Genomic DNA, 15,592 nt, shown 5'->3' with positions numbered 1-15,592 from the left:
AAGGAGTAAAACATCAAGTTTCAAAGCCAAAGCTTAGAGGCTACTGAAAGCTCCCATTTGCTTCATCTTTGACTTAATGTGGTTTTTATTTCTTAGGGAGTTCAGCCAGAGCAAGGCAATGGTCTGTGCATCTCCATCTGCTGCTGGGATACCACTTGTTTAGAGAACTGCTTAATCCAGACTGGAAATTGAAAGGTAAATGTTAAATATTTAACAAGCTAAACTCATAATATTAGCCAATAAGGGTCGTCTTATTTGTTGCTATAAGCTAATTTGTTTACAAGGCAGAAAACATCAACTTTCAACCCCATTTGAATGTTTCTTGTCCTTAAGCAGTTGCTAAACTCCTGCTAATGGATGCACTTCTGTCCTGATATTTCTCTGAGCCTCCTGTTAGCATTTGGCAAACATTTCTTGTAAAAGGTTGTTTACTTTGGAGATTGGTTTGGAACCTTTCAGTTTCCCTGCCTCCTCACAAAGAGCATCAAATGAATTGCTTCAAATATTAACTTGACAGGGGATTTTTTAGGTTCTGGGTTTTTTTTTCTTTTAAATTTTCTCTTTTAACTTGTCAGTGCTAATAAAAACATACTTCATGTGAAGGATGTCAAACCTTAAAGCACTGAGCACAGCCATGGAGTTACATTGGTACTTTTTACTCCATGGTCTACACCGACAACTTACAAAAAACATATTTTTATTTATGCTAAAGGCTCTACATCAAATTGGTAGTACAAACCAGTCCCGTAAGCATGAGCAGAAAGCACAGCTCAGGGAATCCTGACCCTGCTGCTGCTGGCGAGGGGGAATTTTTATTGTGAGGGAGGGCTGGCTCAGCTCAGCCCTCAGAGGCAGAAGGAAAATGCCAGCACCTGCTTTTATTTCCCTCAGTTTGCTCCTCAGGCTGCAGTATTTGCTGGACTGAGTTGTATTTGGCCTTTTACCTGCGTTTTTGGGTTGGATTTAGCTGGGTTATGACAGACCTTTAGGCCAAACAACCAGCTAGGCCGCGTTCCTCTCAGCCCTCTGCAGCCCCTCTCCCCCGCAGCCCGCCAAAATTCAGTCAAAAGGGCTGAAATCGGGGTCCTACACATAGTTAACCTAACCAAACCTACACATAGTTAATAGAGAAGGTCTTGCAGATGATGCCTAGTTACAGACAATGCTTTATAAGCTATGTTTTACCTCAGGAAAAATCCTGTGTACAAACACCTCTGGCTGGAGTGCCCACTGGGCTGCCTGAGGGAACAGCAGAGGAGTGGGGGGCTTTGGGGCAAGCAGACCCTGCTGAGCACCATACCCCGTGTCCCAGGGTGTGTGTGTGAAGAAAAATACATTATTTTTATTATTATTATTGAAAATTATTTTTTTTTAAAGCTTTCAGTCAAGCCACACTCCCTACTGGGGTTTAAAGGAGGGTTTGAGTATCTATGGTATATACCGCAGGCAGGTGCACACAGGCGTGCTTGCCTGTGTTTGTGTGCTTTAGTCGGCAGTGGAAATGTTTGCAAAATTGGAAAAAAAAGAAGAAAGTTCAGCTTCAGGGAGGTGGTTGTCAATGGGGCCAAAGGCAGTCACCTGCGTGTTGGAGGGAAGAAATCGCTACAGGAAACACAAATATTTTGCTCCAGTAGCGTGTCATTAGTATTCTTAATAATTCCGCCCCTCTCCGTGGGGTTTTGTGGTAATTTGTTTGTAATAGTGACTTTCCCGCCTTTTCGCCCGCTGCCCCTTGCAGCGCGGAGTGGGAGGGCGGCGGGAAGCCGGGGCCTCGCGCGCGGGGCTTTCCCGCCCTCCTGTCCCCGCCCTCCTCTTGAATATTTAATCAGACCCCGCCCCCCGGGCTGAAAGCCCCTCATCGCTTGTCACTGCCCCGCCCCCTCATGAATAATTAAGGCCGCCGGCGGCTGGGCCTCCATTTCGCGGTGAGGCGCGGCCCGGCCCTGGCGGTAGGTGGCGGCTGGCAGCCCCCTCCTGGCCGGGCCACGTCGGCTGTCGGGGCTGCCAGGCCCGGGGAGGTGGCCCCTGGCTGGCGGGGGGGGCGGGTGGCTGGCTGGCTGGCGTGGGGCCGTGAGGTGCGGTGGGGCCTGTGTGGGGTACCGCAAGGAACATCGCTGCGGGCCCTCAGTAGGGCTTCTCCCTTCCCGCCCCCAGTAGGGCTTCTTCTTCGCCCCCCGCCCCCCCCCCCCCCTCAGTAGGGCTTCTTCTTCGCCCCCCTCCCCCCCCCCCCCCCCCTCAGTAGGGCTTCTTCTTTGCCCCCCTCCCCCCCCCCTCCACCTCAGTAGGGCTTCTTCTTTGCCCCCCTCCCCCCCCCCCCTCCACCTCAGTAGGGCTTCTTCTTTGCCCCCCTCCCCCCCCCCCTCCACCTCAGTAGGGCTTCTTCTTTGCCCCCCTCCCCCCCCCCCCCTCCACCTCAGTAGGGCTTCTTCTTTGCCCCCCTCCCCCCCCCCCCCCTCCACCTCAGTAGGGCTTCTTCTTTGCCCCCCCTCCCCCCCCCCCCCTCCACCTCAGTAGGGCTTCTTCTTTGCCCCCCTCCCCCCCCCCCCCTCCACCTCAGTAGGGCTTCTTCTTTGCCCCCCTCCCCCCCCCCCCCTCCACCTCAGTAGGGCTTCTTCTTTGCCCCCCTCCCCCCCCCCCCCTCCACCTCAGTAGGGCTTCTTCTTTGCCCCCCTCCCCCCCCCCCTCCACCTCAGTAGGGCTTCTTCTTTGCCCCCCCCCCCCCTCCACCTCAGTAGGGCTCCCCCCCACCCCAGGGCTTCTCCTTCCCCCCTAGCAGGGCTTCCCCCCCCAGTAGGTCTGTGCCGTGACCAGCTCTCTGTGCCACCCCTTAGCGCAGCCCGACCAGGCCCACCCAGCTCCATCTTCAACCTGCTGAGGGAAAACGTGATCCCAAGCAACGCTGCCGGGCCCTGGCGTGTGCTAATGTCAGAGCAGCAGTTTGCAGCGCGCCTCTCGCTACGTGATGCTGTGGGCCGAGCTCACGCAGGACCGTGAAGCCTGCATGGATATCACGGTGCGGTGGAAAGCTATCACGACACTAAGTCAGCATGCCATGACATATGTCTAGGAGCAAAGCTGTAGCATTGTAAAACAAAAATGTGCCACAATACCACCTGCAACTCTTGGTAGCAGAGGCTGTGCTACAAGGAGTAGTTACTGATCGCCGTGCAGCCGTTGCACGCTATTGCATTACACTAAAATTGCGTCATTCTGTGGTGCTGCAATCTCAGGGAAAAACCACGGCGAGCTGCCATTCTTTGTTAGAGCAGTAAACAGTTTGTATTCACTCACAAACTGTGTTTTAAAATAACTGTTTCTTTTTACAAATTCGGCTTCTGAAGTAGATGACTATAAATAACTAGTTCTCCTGGGGTTAGTTAACTGCACCTCTCAAGAGAGGTTTTCTTGCTGCTCCAAAAGCAGCTCCCATACGATGGCAGCAGAGGGCTGCAGCTGGTTTAAAAGACTTTTCCTTAGTATTTATTCATATTTTTTTTCCCCGAAAGGCAGTTGTTTGTTTTCGTTTGTTTTGTTTATTTTTCTGGAACTTTATTGAAGGAAGAACTTAGTGAAACTGAAATAGAAACAAAACAAAAATCAACCCCAAATATAATGATGTGGCCTCATCTGATAACTGCTGCTTAAATTAAGAACAATGAGAGCGGGAATGCCTTGATGATGTAACCACGATGGTAGTATTTTTGCTGAAAAGGTGAATTAGAAAAGTGTACAAAAATAACGTGCCTCCAAGGCATTTCTGCGTAGTCTGACTATTCAGTTGAGCAGCACCAGCTAGGTAGCGCCTAAAGACCTTACGTTGTCCCTGTTTCTTTTTCCATCTGGGAACGGCTGACTATCTCTTCACACAATTGCATTCTGCCTCTGTAAACCCTTCAGCAATTCTGTCACACACAGTAAGGTATCATTCTCCTCACCCCTGTTGCTGTTTTAGAATCATAGAATCGTTTTGGTTGGAAAAGACCTTGGAGATCGTCAAGTCCAACTATTAACCCAGCACCGCCAGGTTCATTACTAAACCACGGCGCTCCGCTCCGCATCCATGCGTTTTTTAAACCCCTCCAGGGATGGTGACTCCACCAGCTCCCTGGGCAGCCGGTGCCAGGGCTTCACCCTTCCCGTGAAGAGATTTTTCCTAACGGTTTTGAGGGTTTGCACCCCTGTGTCCTGCCAAAACGAGTTGCATTTCAGGAATGCCGGAGTAAAGAATGTCAGACTGCCCTATTTGTTTATTTACACCAATATTAGTGTTTCTAGTAGTTCCCAGATACCACTGCCTGTGGGAAGGGTATAATAAAATGGGATATATATGGAGTATCCTCCTCCTGGTGCAGTTTTCTGAAGCCTGACAGTGGTTTGTTTCAGGCTCCTGTGTTTAATATGCAGTGGTGGACCTATATAAATACGTATAACTACGTAGTGATTGGCATAATTAATGCTAGCAACAGTGACACTGAGTTCCGCAGTTTAATTGCATTGTGGGGTAAAAGTATTATCTTGTGTTTGTTTTAAATTGGTTGAATGAGTGGCAGTGGAATTTTTTATTTTTTTTTTTTTTGTTTTGTGGCCCTGTAATCTAGTCAATGTTTGTAAACCATTTTGAGATGATGGGATGAAAGCTAATAAGGAAAAAAGTACGATTGAGTTATAAACTATGGTGATGGCTCTGCTAAAGTGCTAACAGCTTATTCTATGCATGAGTGGCTTTGCCTTGTGTACCCGGTTTATCTTTTCCCTGCCTACACTGAACGTGTGAGCAACATTAAGTAACTTCGGTAAAAATATCAGTTCTGGCTCTGGTGTCTGCTACTGTCAAGTGGCAGAAACGTGGGGGCGGGGAGGGGGGCAACATTTAAATGACAAGAGCAGGACTGTGATGGAGTCAGCTTTTCAAATACCTGGGGTTTAGACGGCAGACGGTTGCTAGTGGGATTTTTCCAAAGAGTCCAAGCACGTGAGGCATCTTGAATCTGCAGGAAGCTGGCAGGTAGCCGTAAAGTCACTGAAGCAGTGTTTAAGCATGTAGTTAAATTCCTCTGCCATGGTTTTGTAGGCAAGATCTAAATCCTTCGTGCTATTAAAACAGCACAGTTTTCAGTTGTTATTTCATTAATCCCATGCATGATTTTCAGGAAAAACCGCGGGAGATCCGTGCAATGGGAATCAGCACCTGTGTTTAAACGTAGAACTGGGTGCAGATGGGAAATAAGAGCGGTTAGATAGGAATATGTTAACATAGAAGCAAGGAAACTTGTGTGCTTTGGGGTGGGGAGCTGGAGAAGCCCCTGGAGGCCCTGTCCAGCTCCGGATGATTCCAGGGTCCCCGAAGGCACTCTGCAGTCTGTCATGCCTGAACAAATTGCATCTGGTTTTGCAAGGGCAGGATTGTGTCTTGCTCCCCTCCATCCTGCTCATGCGCTTACTACTCTGAGGACAGGAGGTGTGTGCCAAGCCAGTGTGTTCAGCCTCCCAAAACTGGCCTTATATATTATTTAAGGTGTTCTTTTGATCTTTCTTTTAGAACATGCGTTCTTCACATCTTCAGATCTTCCCTGCCACCCCAAGGGCTAGATGTAAGTAACTAGAAAGCTATTGAGCAACAGGCAGAAAGCTGGCGTTCTTCTGCAGTTTCTTGAATTGAGCTGGGGCATAAAAACAAAACATAAAATGTGGTGGGAGTCGAAAGAGAATGCTGGAAAAATTGCACCACTAGGAGCAGGACTAATAAGAACAGCATCTAGTGCACTATAAACATTACAAAATGGAAATAATAATAATAATAATAATAAACCGCAGAAGAAAGGCACGATGCTTCCAAGTTTTGTGTCACTTCATACGCAGTCTTAAGCAGTAAAATTTCTTCTCTGTTTAAATAAAATTTTTCCTCATTTGCCAAATGTTTATTCTCTCCTGAGGTTTCACTGAAACTCTAAAATGTTATTAAGGAGCTTAGAAGCAGCCTTTCATTTATTCTTGAAGAAAGCAGTTTAAGGCTTGTTACAAAATGATAAAAGTATATAATTAGTGGGGGCTTGTTGACTCATCCAGCACAAGCTCTGCTATGTGTTGTGCTAGGATATGGAGCAAATTAAGGCGCTGTATCATCCTTCTTAATGAATTCTCAGGACAAATTCGCCATGCCTTCCTTGGCTGGCATTTCTATTTAGGGACTGCTGACAGAGTGTGGAAGGGCTGATGAATGGCAGAGGGCTAGGAAGGGGCAGGAATGTATACATCCAGCATCCTGGCCCAGACCTTGGAAAGGCTTTGATCTACTGAGAAGCTGATCAGAATTTTATAAATGCAAAGTTAAATTTTATTTTTATTTTGCTTGCGGAACTGTGCAGTGATATGGATGAGACGTAGCTGGAAGAATTAAAAGGAAAAAAAGAAGAGAATGGAAAATTTAACAAAAGATAGGTAAATGGGAAGAAAGCAAGAGATAATTATTTAATGCATTCTGCGCCCTAAAGGACTGAGGTTACTACATGGCCTGGCTGCTCTGATCCTCGCTGCAGTTCTGTGATGCTGCATCATCCATGTCCTCACTGTGCAACATCAAACCGAAGTGGCATCCTGTTGAACCTGCAAGGAGCCATGGCAGGATCTTCACCAGCACACAGAATATCCTCGTTCCTCTTGGGATCATACATGTCTTGCTCTGGGACATGTGGGGCAGAAGTAGATTTAATGCCAGGGTTTGCCATTTTCTCCTTGCCTTTTCCAGCTCATTTTGGACAGTGATGATGGCTGGGACAAATTAACAACACTCTGTGCCTTTCAACGAAGGATCTTAAAATACTTTGTGTGCGTTAAATCAGAGAGCTGTGTAGCGTGCCCTGCGGAGGAGGTAAGCCCTACCTAAACACGCTGAAGCAGGGGGAGCCGAGGGACTTCTTCAAGGTTGTTTGAAAGACACCAGAGGCAGAATCCGGAGCCCTAGCTCTTGCTTCCTGCCTCAGATGATGGTACTAAACATCTGGGTGGAGAAAATGTAAGACTGAAAGAGGCAAGGCAAGGAAGCGGGTGGATAAGGTGGATGCAAAGGCAGTACAGGTTTGTGCCCTGTGTATATTGCTCATCCTTCGAAGGTTTACCTCATATCAGTCATTCCTCTGCCGTTGCCAAATCCTAGCTGAGGATCTGGCCTCTAGGTTTTCCAGTCTGCTCCTTCCTTACAAATATTACTTATATTTTTCCTGTCTTCAGCTTTTCTCCATCTTCCGGTTTTGCAGAAGAAATAGAGACCAGCACAAATAAAGAAGTGGATTACTAGGAATTCATTAGCATCTCAATCAAGTTCCTCTGGTATTCTGAAGAGCCGAGCGAACCTGTCAGAGTGTAACTGGTGCTTTTCCTTTCTGCTTCTTTTTAAGATGCAATGTTCTGCCCTAAACAGATGGGAACCTGTCAGCACAACGTGGAGATAATTACCCGTTTGAGCCATGGGAAGCTTCATAACAGATAGGAAGTTATTGCAGCCAATACCACTCTGCTTTATGATCTTATCGGTTTTCTCAGGCTGAGCATATTGGTAGGCCCTATTATTCCTTTGAAGAAACACCAAGAAAAACCTTGTTTCTGTTGCAGATTCTCTTCAAAGCTGCGGAGCAACTGCACAGAAGCCAAGGCGTCTGTCCTGTCTGGGGAGGGAAAATAATCGAGCCTGCAACAGAGGCATAGAAATACCAAGAAAGTGCAGTAACAAGGGATAGCATTAATGTTAAAAACCTTAACCTGATGATTGCTTCAAGCTTCTGTTTTACTCTTCACAGCTGCATGTTAAGCAGTCCTGTGTTCCCAGTGCCCAAGCTCGTGGCACAGGCTGTTCCTCAGACATTCACACACAAACTTGTGCATCTCTTGCTGTCAGACACCCCCAGGCATCACTTGCTTGCTTTGCCATCAGCGGGAGCTATCGTAGATCTTCATGTCTTTGTGGACAGTCAGGCACTTTGAGCTATCCCCACCTCCGTCAACTAGAAAGGGCGAAGGAGTTAAAAAATTCTCACCCTGGGTTTTCTTATTAGTCTGTAGGTCTGTAGGCTGGCGGAGTTAAAAATCCTTCTGCAGCGAAGTGGAGTCATGGAAATAACCTCAAGAGCAGGCACCAGGAAGCCTGTAGGTACTTGCATGCAGCTTGTTGCAGAGCATGAAACCCACTATTATTCTTAAAAGAACAGCAAACCCGCTCTTTTCAGTACTTAAAAAAAACAAACCACAAACCCAAATAGAAAATGCTTTCTTTTATCTTTATCACAGCAAGCCTGAAATTTTATGAGTTACGTATTTTGTGCAGAGGAAAAGGGCTTTACATGCATTCTGCCAGCACATGCTGAAGATTTATCAGGTTTTTAAAAAAGTAACAAAACCACCTGCCAGTTTTTATAACTTTAGTTCAAATTGAGGAGGGGACCAACAAAATTTAGCTCAGTTTTTCTGAGGAAAAGGAATATTTCTGCCTGCTCTGACCTACTTGCTGAACAACCAGGATTTGTTGTATAAAAAGATAAAGAAAAATAAACCCCAGCTTTTGGAAAATTTTCAGCATGTGAATTAGGTTCACAGGTTCTTCCTCATCCTTTTGTAATGAGAAAACTGTGGGAGGAGATGAAGGTTATTGCAGAGATCCTCTCGTGGTAGCTGAATGGAAATGTGCAGGTGTGTTCTGCTTCCTTAGATCCAGCCTGTTAGTTGAGCCTTTTTGGGAGCTGCGCTGGTAATTATCGCACTACATGATGCCACCCTCTAATCTTCCCCTATCTGCCATTCAGGAGAGTAATGTGGAGCTTCTGATAGTAATTTGTGGTGGCAGAAACATCACTTGAGCCGTTTGAAACCTGGCTGGCAGAAGCCAGTGTTGCAGGGTGGAAAGTACCTCTGCAGCAGGGGTTGGTGAGGCAGGCAACTGGTGGGTGGGTGGTGGCATTATCCCTGCGATTTTAGCATAGCCTTCTGATTAGTAATTTTATAATTCGGTCTGATTAAGGGATGGTAAGAAGAGTTGTGCTCTAAGTTTTCTATGGAACTACCTGCCTGAAATACTGATAGCCCTTGCTGCAGGCACCAGCTGAGTTTTGTCCTGCCAAGCACCCAGAGCACCCAGCAGGTTGATCCGCAGACCGTACAGATGTTTGAAGGCACATTTTAGCTCTTTGTGGAGCCCTGGTGATGGGGAGGCAGATGCAGCCTCCTGGGAGAGGTGGATGAGCAGCCACTAAGGCACAGAGCTGGTGTGTCAGATAGAGAAGGGGGTGTGGAAATACAGTTCCCTTTGCCAAATGCAACAACAACAAAAAAATCTATTTCTCACATCCATGGGCCAGAAATATATTTTATGCGTACTAATAAAAATGTGTCAGGAAGATAATAAAAACCCCAGCATGATAGTCAGCTTCATGGCTTCCCCAAAACCTGTTCTAGAATTTCTATGAGCCCCACTTTGGGCGAGTGCTGCTGCCCACCACCCCAGCCGTGGCGAGTGTGTTTTATGTATTCCAGTCAGACAGGCTGGCTACAGCAGCACCCGTTCCTCGTCTCCAAAGCTGACTCAAGATTTCTAAATTCTTTTAGTGAGCATAAGAGATGAAAAAAACCTGCTTCTGAGATGGACACGTGTATGATGCTTGCAGTCACCTCAGCAAGTAATTCCACCCCACCTTGAAAACACCTCTCCCCTGAGCATCTGTAAGTATCCTACAAATATCAGCAAATTTACAGTTTGTTTGTGAGAAAGGAAATTATTCCCATCCTCCCCGAGAAAAGGTGAGGCACCCCAAGGCATAAAGACATTTAATATACAACCAGGTGAGGACTTCTGGAGCCCTAATTCCCTGCTCCCAGTCGTAACGAAAGCTTAATTCCACAGCACTTGTAAAGTGCAGATCTGGAGCTGTGCATCTATTTGAGATTTTATTCCACCACCCACAGGCCCTTTTGTAGCAATCTGCTCCCGACTTGCTTTCAGTGCTATTAATTATGGTTCAGCATGCTGTTGTACCTGAGGTTGCATTTCCAGGGTACTAACCCTTGTTTATTTGCATAATGGCTAAGGTATTTTTTCCCCCTGTTTCTGAGATGTTGTTTGGTATGAAAACGATTTGTTGACAGCTATTTACATTTTTTCTTATTTGTATGTTATGAAGTATTTGCATATAAGTGTGTGTATATATATATATGGAATATATATATATTCTAATTATATATCTGCTACTTCTCCGCTTAGAAAAATAGAACAAGGCATCGGGACAGCAGAATTCTTTTAAAATATTTAAATTCAGTCATAGTTTGTATTGTATTAGCACAGTTTCTCCCAACCTGGAAAAGACTCCTGGGGAAGAGGGGATGATGTGAGGGGCTTGGGTAGGTGGAAGGGGAAATGAGAAGAAGCCGGTATATTACTTCTTTTTCTAATACTGCAACACAGTTGTAACCATTGAAAGGCAGTTAAAAAAAAAAAAGGGGGGGGGGGGGCGGTGTTTCATTCCAGAAGGGCATAAGGGACAAAGTTATGCTTAGAAAATTACGCATTTCGATTCTCGAGCAGAATCAAGACCAAGAACAGGACATATACGTGCTATGAGACAGCCCCAGGATGGGGAGTTTACAATTTAGATAGCCACAGGCAAAACAGGGTGTGTTACTGTTCATATATTAAGATGAGTAGCTGAGATAACAGGAGCTGCTTTTACTGTCGTAGACTTGCAACTCCTGGACCACAGCCCATGCCTTAAGTACAGCTCTGTCCTGCCTCTGTGAACATCCATCTACCCCGTTGTATCTCTAACGAGGCTCAGACTTGCCTCTTGCAGGGGATGAGAAGCAGGACTGAATCGCTGCAATTTCTGTGCTGCCTTGGATGTTTCTACACGATGCAGCAGCGTGCAAGGTAAGCGCATGGAAAGGGTTACGGGCTATGCTCTTAGCAGCTACTCAAGGTGTAACACTGATGGAAGCAGTGCTATCAAAGCTCCCACAGGAATCAGCCTATTGATACCGTAACCAATTGCAAGATGGGCCTTTTCCGACAGTTCATTATCTCCTTTCAGTTACTGCTCTTGCCCATTTGTTCATACTTTTACTGTATAATAGCAAAGGAAGCCTAAAAGTGGAGGTGCTAACCTCGAAGTCTCAGATAATGACCTTTAAAGTGATTTACATTTTAAAAATAATTTGGTGCTAATGCAGAGATCAAATCACTAAACCTGACTACTGTCAAAAAGTCAAACAGGCCAAGCAAACTTCATTGTTCAAGCTGAGAAGGCTGGGGGAAAAAAAAACAACTTAAGCTGAGCAGAATATAACAAGAAAATTACAGTCTTAATTCAAACCTCAATTACATTAGGTTTTATCCTAGATATGTCCTGGGAACAGCTCCTGATAATGATGTGTTATTACCAAGACAGAAAAGGATGTCTTAAAAGAAAAAAATCCTTGTATTCTTGTAGTGTCAGTTAAAAGAATACATGATGAAAATCCCATCTTGCTTAGAAGTTCACATAACATGACCAATAATCCTTTGCATGTTTTATTTTGAAAACAAAGCAGTCCAAAAGGAAGATATTTTTTTTAATATTAAGACTGTATTCCATGCAGATAATCCATAGTAAATACATTGCATTAAAAGACAGTTAAAGTGCCTTTAGTCCCTCAAAATAGTCCAACTGTGCTGTAAATTCAAGTATGTGGAAAGTAGGCCTTTAGTTATTAAAAGAATATTTTTTGATCTGAGTCCTGCTCCTATGGATCTCAAGAATGGGGTGGGGGTTAGCCCCCAACTTTCATGGGAGCAGAACCAACCCCGTGCTGTGTTTTCCCAACTGCTGAACGCAGATGAGTGGCCAGGCAGCAGCTACGTGATGCCAATTTCTGCCCGATGACAGGCAGCTGCCTTATGCCCGAATGACATGCCCAGCAGTTGCCACAAACTGCCAAGGCACGGTGCTTGGAAAGACAAATGAGGAGCCGTAGCAGTTTGTGTTTTGCATCTTCTTTTAACCAGCTGAGCAACGGACTGAGCACAGCTAACAGCCCCAGCCCATTTTATAGCTATAAAATACACAGGTCGATATACACATGTACATTATGCAGTCTGCTTTGAAGCAAGCCCAAATGCTGGGTTCATCAGAATCTAGAGGAAAACCTCCGGATGTGGCTAGAGAAGCCACATGATTAAAAGCAAAATCAAATTCTTTTTACGCCAGAGTCGCCATTATCATGTTCTTGTTTCAGCACTTGAGACTAGCAAGATTAACCGGCATCTTGAAGTCAGAGTTTGATAGGAAAGGAATATCAATCCTGCTGCGTTTGACGTGGTGCTGCCAGCATTATATTCGCACCCAGACTCTCCTCTTCAACCTTAGAGCAGTACTTGCTGCTGGTAAAGACATTTTTCTCTTTCTTCTAGGCATCAGCAACATTACCATTGGGCTTTCCAGAATTTCACAACCAACCTCTTCGACTACAAAGCTACGTCCAAAGAATATTCAGAAAAGATTGCTTCCTGCTGACTCGCGAGCTTCCCAGATGTGAACTTCAAGCGCCCAGAGCCAGACCTCATGTCAAGAGGTAGGACAGAGTATTTTTCTTCTCCTCCTTGAAAGGCAGCTTGTAAGTGCCTTGCTTCTTCAGGCTGAGCAGTGGGAGATGCTGGTCAGATCCAAACCTTCAGCTCAGAGCACACACATGACCATGGGCAGTAACTTCTTCACCTACTCTAAGACCTTGTAGAGATCATGAATTGGAGCTGTTAAAGGCTCCACCTGACAATACCTCAAACCATATTCCTTGGTACAAGGTGCACATCTGGTGCACAGCTACAGAATAGGCTGGTTTGTTTTGTTTCTTTCCTTAGTGGGGAAAAAAAAAAAAAAAAGAAAAAAAGAAAAAAGCCTTTTTTACTCCAGACACTCAGAACTTGACATCTTCCCTAAAGTATGGGTGTTTTACATATCTCAGCCATTTCTGTGCAGTGGCACTTGGATGTTGTTATTCTCCACCTGAGTATCTGATCCTTTTTGAATCCTCTACTGATCCTGGCTGCAATAATACACCAGTGATTTATACAGCTCAATTGCACACTATTTAAAGCCTGCCTTCTTTGAAATTCGCAGCATTTCAGAACTCTTGGATGCTACCTAGCATTTGTAAGGGTTGGAGGGGGAAGAGGAGTACCCAAAATCTTGCTGTTACTGTGTATGCATGTTAGAAAAACAGTAAAAACAAGGGCATTATTTGAAGAGACTTCATTCCAGAGAAAATTCCTTACGGACTCATAACTATGTCAAAGGAGATCGATTCTGGGCAAAAACTAGATGACAGCATCCTTTTGAATTCTTTCTGCTTCAGGGAAGCAGGGGTTAAAAAACCCTTTCCAGTTGAAAGCTTTATTTGGAAATAAAGTTTTCCTCTAAATAAGTCTAAAGAGGGACTGTCTGGGCCATAACAACTTGGCACGATCTATTTGACTTACCCTGTTTGAGCATTTTGGTGCCTTTATGCCATAAAATGCAGCAAAAGTCTCCCTAGTGGCTATGTATGAGAAAGTATAATCTGGGGTCTAAATGCCACAAAGCATCCATATTTATCTTTAATGGCTATATAAATTCAGCAGATGAGAAGGAAAACATTAATTAGACAGACCCTGCCTTTGGCAGTAATCACCAGCAGTGACAGCTGAACCAGCCAGTGGATAAAATATGCACCAAACATGATTATCAGAATAAATAACTGAGGATCAAGAGAAAATTAAAAAAAAAAAAAAAAAAAAAAAAGATAAAAAGTCCCCTACAACCAACACCTTTTTTGGTGAGGGAAAGAAAATTTTACCTTACACTGGACTTTGTACTCTCTTTTTTTATACAGGCTTTCCTCAGTTTAGGGCCAAATCCTGTGGCTGGTGTCTGTGGAAGTAGGGTAGATATTTCTGCAGATTATCTTGAATTCTGATTGCACAGGAGGAGCAGAAAATCCTGAGAGGTCTAGCGTCGAAACCCTTAATTAGGGTCAGATTCTGGAATCGTAGGTACAAATCCAGACCAGGGGCCTGTCACAGACATAACAAAATAAAATAATACAAAAAATTCCACTGACTTTAGCAGGCTCTAAAAACTATGATGTTAACGAGGTGATTTTCAGATTTTCAATGGTGTGAAGGGGTTCACTCCTTATTTATGTGACAGGCCCATGAATGAGCTTGGATTTACTTCAGGATTTAGCCCATGGGAGGACACTACTTTGGCTAGCGCTCTGTCCCCATCATTGTCCACCAAAACCTACTCTGTTCCTGCTCGATTAGCAGCCATGCCGCTAGGACATATTTTGAAGGAATCTAGGAATTTTTTTCCACACACTGTCTCCTTTACAGAAAGGGTCATCATTAGTAATTTAGCAAACTAATTAGATGCCAAAAAGTGCATCAAAGCCATTGGCTCACAAACAGCCTGAAGGTGAATCCTCTGCAGGGTTTTACCCTTAAAATGGATCAGGTTTCCCTTTCTTCGGAGCAGGGGGAAGAAACTGCTGCTTTGAAAGGAGAGGAGGGCAGGGAGTTGAAGCCATGGTGGTAGAAGACCAGCTACAGGATAAAAAGACAAGGGCACAAGGCTTCTCAGCCACAAAGACAGAATTAAATGTCACCTGCCCCAAAAGAAGGCAAAGAGGAGAGCGGAGAAAAGGACAGAGCTGGGCAAGAGGGGATGGAGAGCCAACCTGGCCTCTCCTGGGCCACCAGCAGCATCTACCCCCAGCTACCCAGCCTCTCCGTGGAGAGCGGCAGAGGCAACCCGCCCAACTTTCCTGAATGCAGGCAGAGCCAGTGTGCAGCAAAAAGCATCGGTTTTGCTGTCCCCAAGAGCCTGCTGCTCGAGGCATCCACGTATTTTGCCCATACCAAGATTTGCCCCTGCTTTGCTGCCCCTGTTAAGGCTCCTGGTGGAGGAGGGAGGAGGTCAGCCGCACATAGTGGGAGGAAAAACCCAACCACAAAACAAAAACACCCCACACCAAGCTAAAAAATGGACTGCACTTTTTTCTACCGCCACATCCAGGGCTTCGGTGCCAGGCTGCAGGCAGAGTTCAATGTCAGAACTGACTGCCACCGCTGCAGGCTCTGCTGTCCCAGGAGGAATCCAGGCAAGTCCAGCCTCACTTCGCCCTGACTCATTCTTTTCAAATACTCCATTGGGTCTTTTTCCTCTACTTGCTGTTTCTTTTCCAAGAGGGGAAAGACTTTGCAATAGAATAACAGACAACTCCAACACTTGAGACATGGGAGGTTTGAGATGCAGGGGTAGAAGCGCTCAGCACTGTTCTGCTTCGACAAAGCCCTCCTTCTCCTGGCTGGCTGGCTCTACCTCCGAGTATGTTGCATGGTTGGTGTGATTTCGGAATTTCATGGCAGGCCAGTGATGTGGCCTTCTCTGTGGATGGAAACAAAGACCCATCAGAAGCTATGACAGAGCCTTTCACACCAAGCCTGTAGGGAAATAGAAAACTCAGTCCTGAAATAAAAACAATGCTGTCTTTGTGAAAGTTTGACTTTTCTTAATAAAAAAAAAAATTTTTAAAATCACTT

General features: G+C 45.4%; 1 protein-coding gene and 2 long non-coding RNA genes across 5 annotated transcripts in view; 1 reads left to right on the top strand and 2 right to left on the bottom strand.

Annotated features, from left to right (window-relative positions):
- The first annotated feature begins 1,921 nt into the window (after positions 1 to 1,921).
- The window catches only part of LOC130160160 (uncharacterized), a 14,729-nt gene continuing 1,058 nt past the window's right edge, over positions 1,922 to 15,592 (top strand). The window contains exons 1-5 of one of the 3 annotated variants that reach the window (XR_008825948.1): positions 2,778 to 5,591; positions 9,592 to 9,705; positions 10,718 to 10,906; positions 12,425 to 12,585; positions 14,526 to 15,589. This is a non-coding gene — a long non-coding RNA (uncharacterized LOC130160160). Of the gene's footprint in view, positions 1,950 to 2,776; positions 5,592 to 9,591; positions 9,706 to 10,717; positions 10,907 to 12,424; positions 12,675 to 14,525; positions 15,590 to 15,592 lie in introns of those variants that run through there. The other 2 variants (XR_008825949.1, XR_008825950.1) reach the window with 2 other exon arrangements.
- On the bottom strand, positions 11,533 to 14,530 carry LOC130160161 (uncharacterized). Its single transcript, XR_008825951.1, has 2 exons — positions 13,846 to 14,530; positions 11,533 to 12,866 (listed from the first exon to the last, which is right to left on the bottom strand). It is a non-coding gene; the product is annotated as an uncharacterized LOC130160161 (long non-coding RNA).
- The window catches only part of PLXDC1 (plexin domain containing 1), an 18,376-nt gene continuing 18,088 nt past the window's right edge, over positions 15,305 to 15,592 (bottom strand). Inside the window, exon 14 of the mRNA XM_056362448.1 lies at positions 15,305 to 15,437. Within this exon, the coding sequence (XP_056218423.1) occupies positions 15,318 to 15,437 (120 nt within the window). The 3' untranslated portion in view covers positions 15,305 to 15,317. The remainder of the gene's footprint in view (positions 15,438 to 15,592) is intronic.

The sequence above is a fragment of the Falco biarmicus genome, chromosome 17, assembly GCF_023638135.1.
Source record: "Falco biarmicus isolate bFalBia1 chromosome 17, bFalBia1.pri, whole genome shotgun sequence".
Taxonomy (NCBI): Eukaryota; Metazoa; Chordata; class Aves; order Falconiformes; family Falconidae; genus Falco; species Falco biarmicus.
The sequence above is the reverse complement of the archived record's forward strand: the minus strand, read 5'-3'. Positions and strand labels throughout refer to the sequence as shown.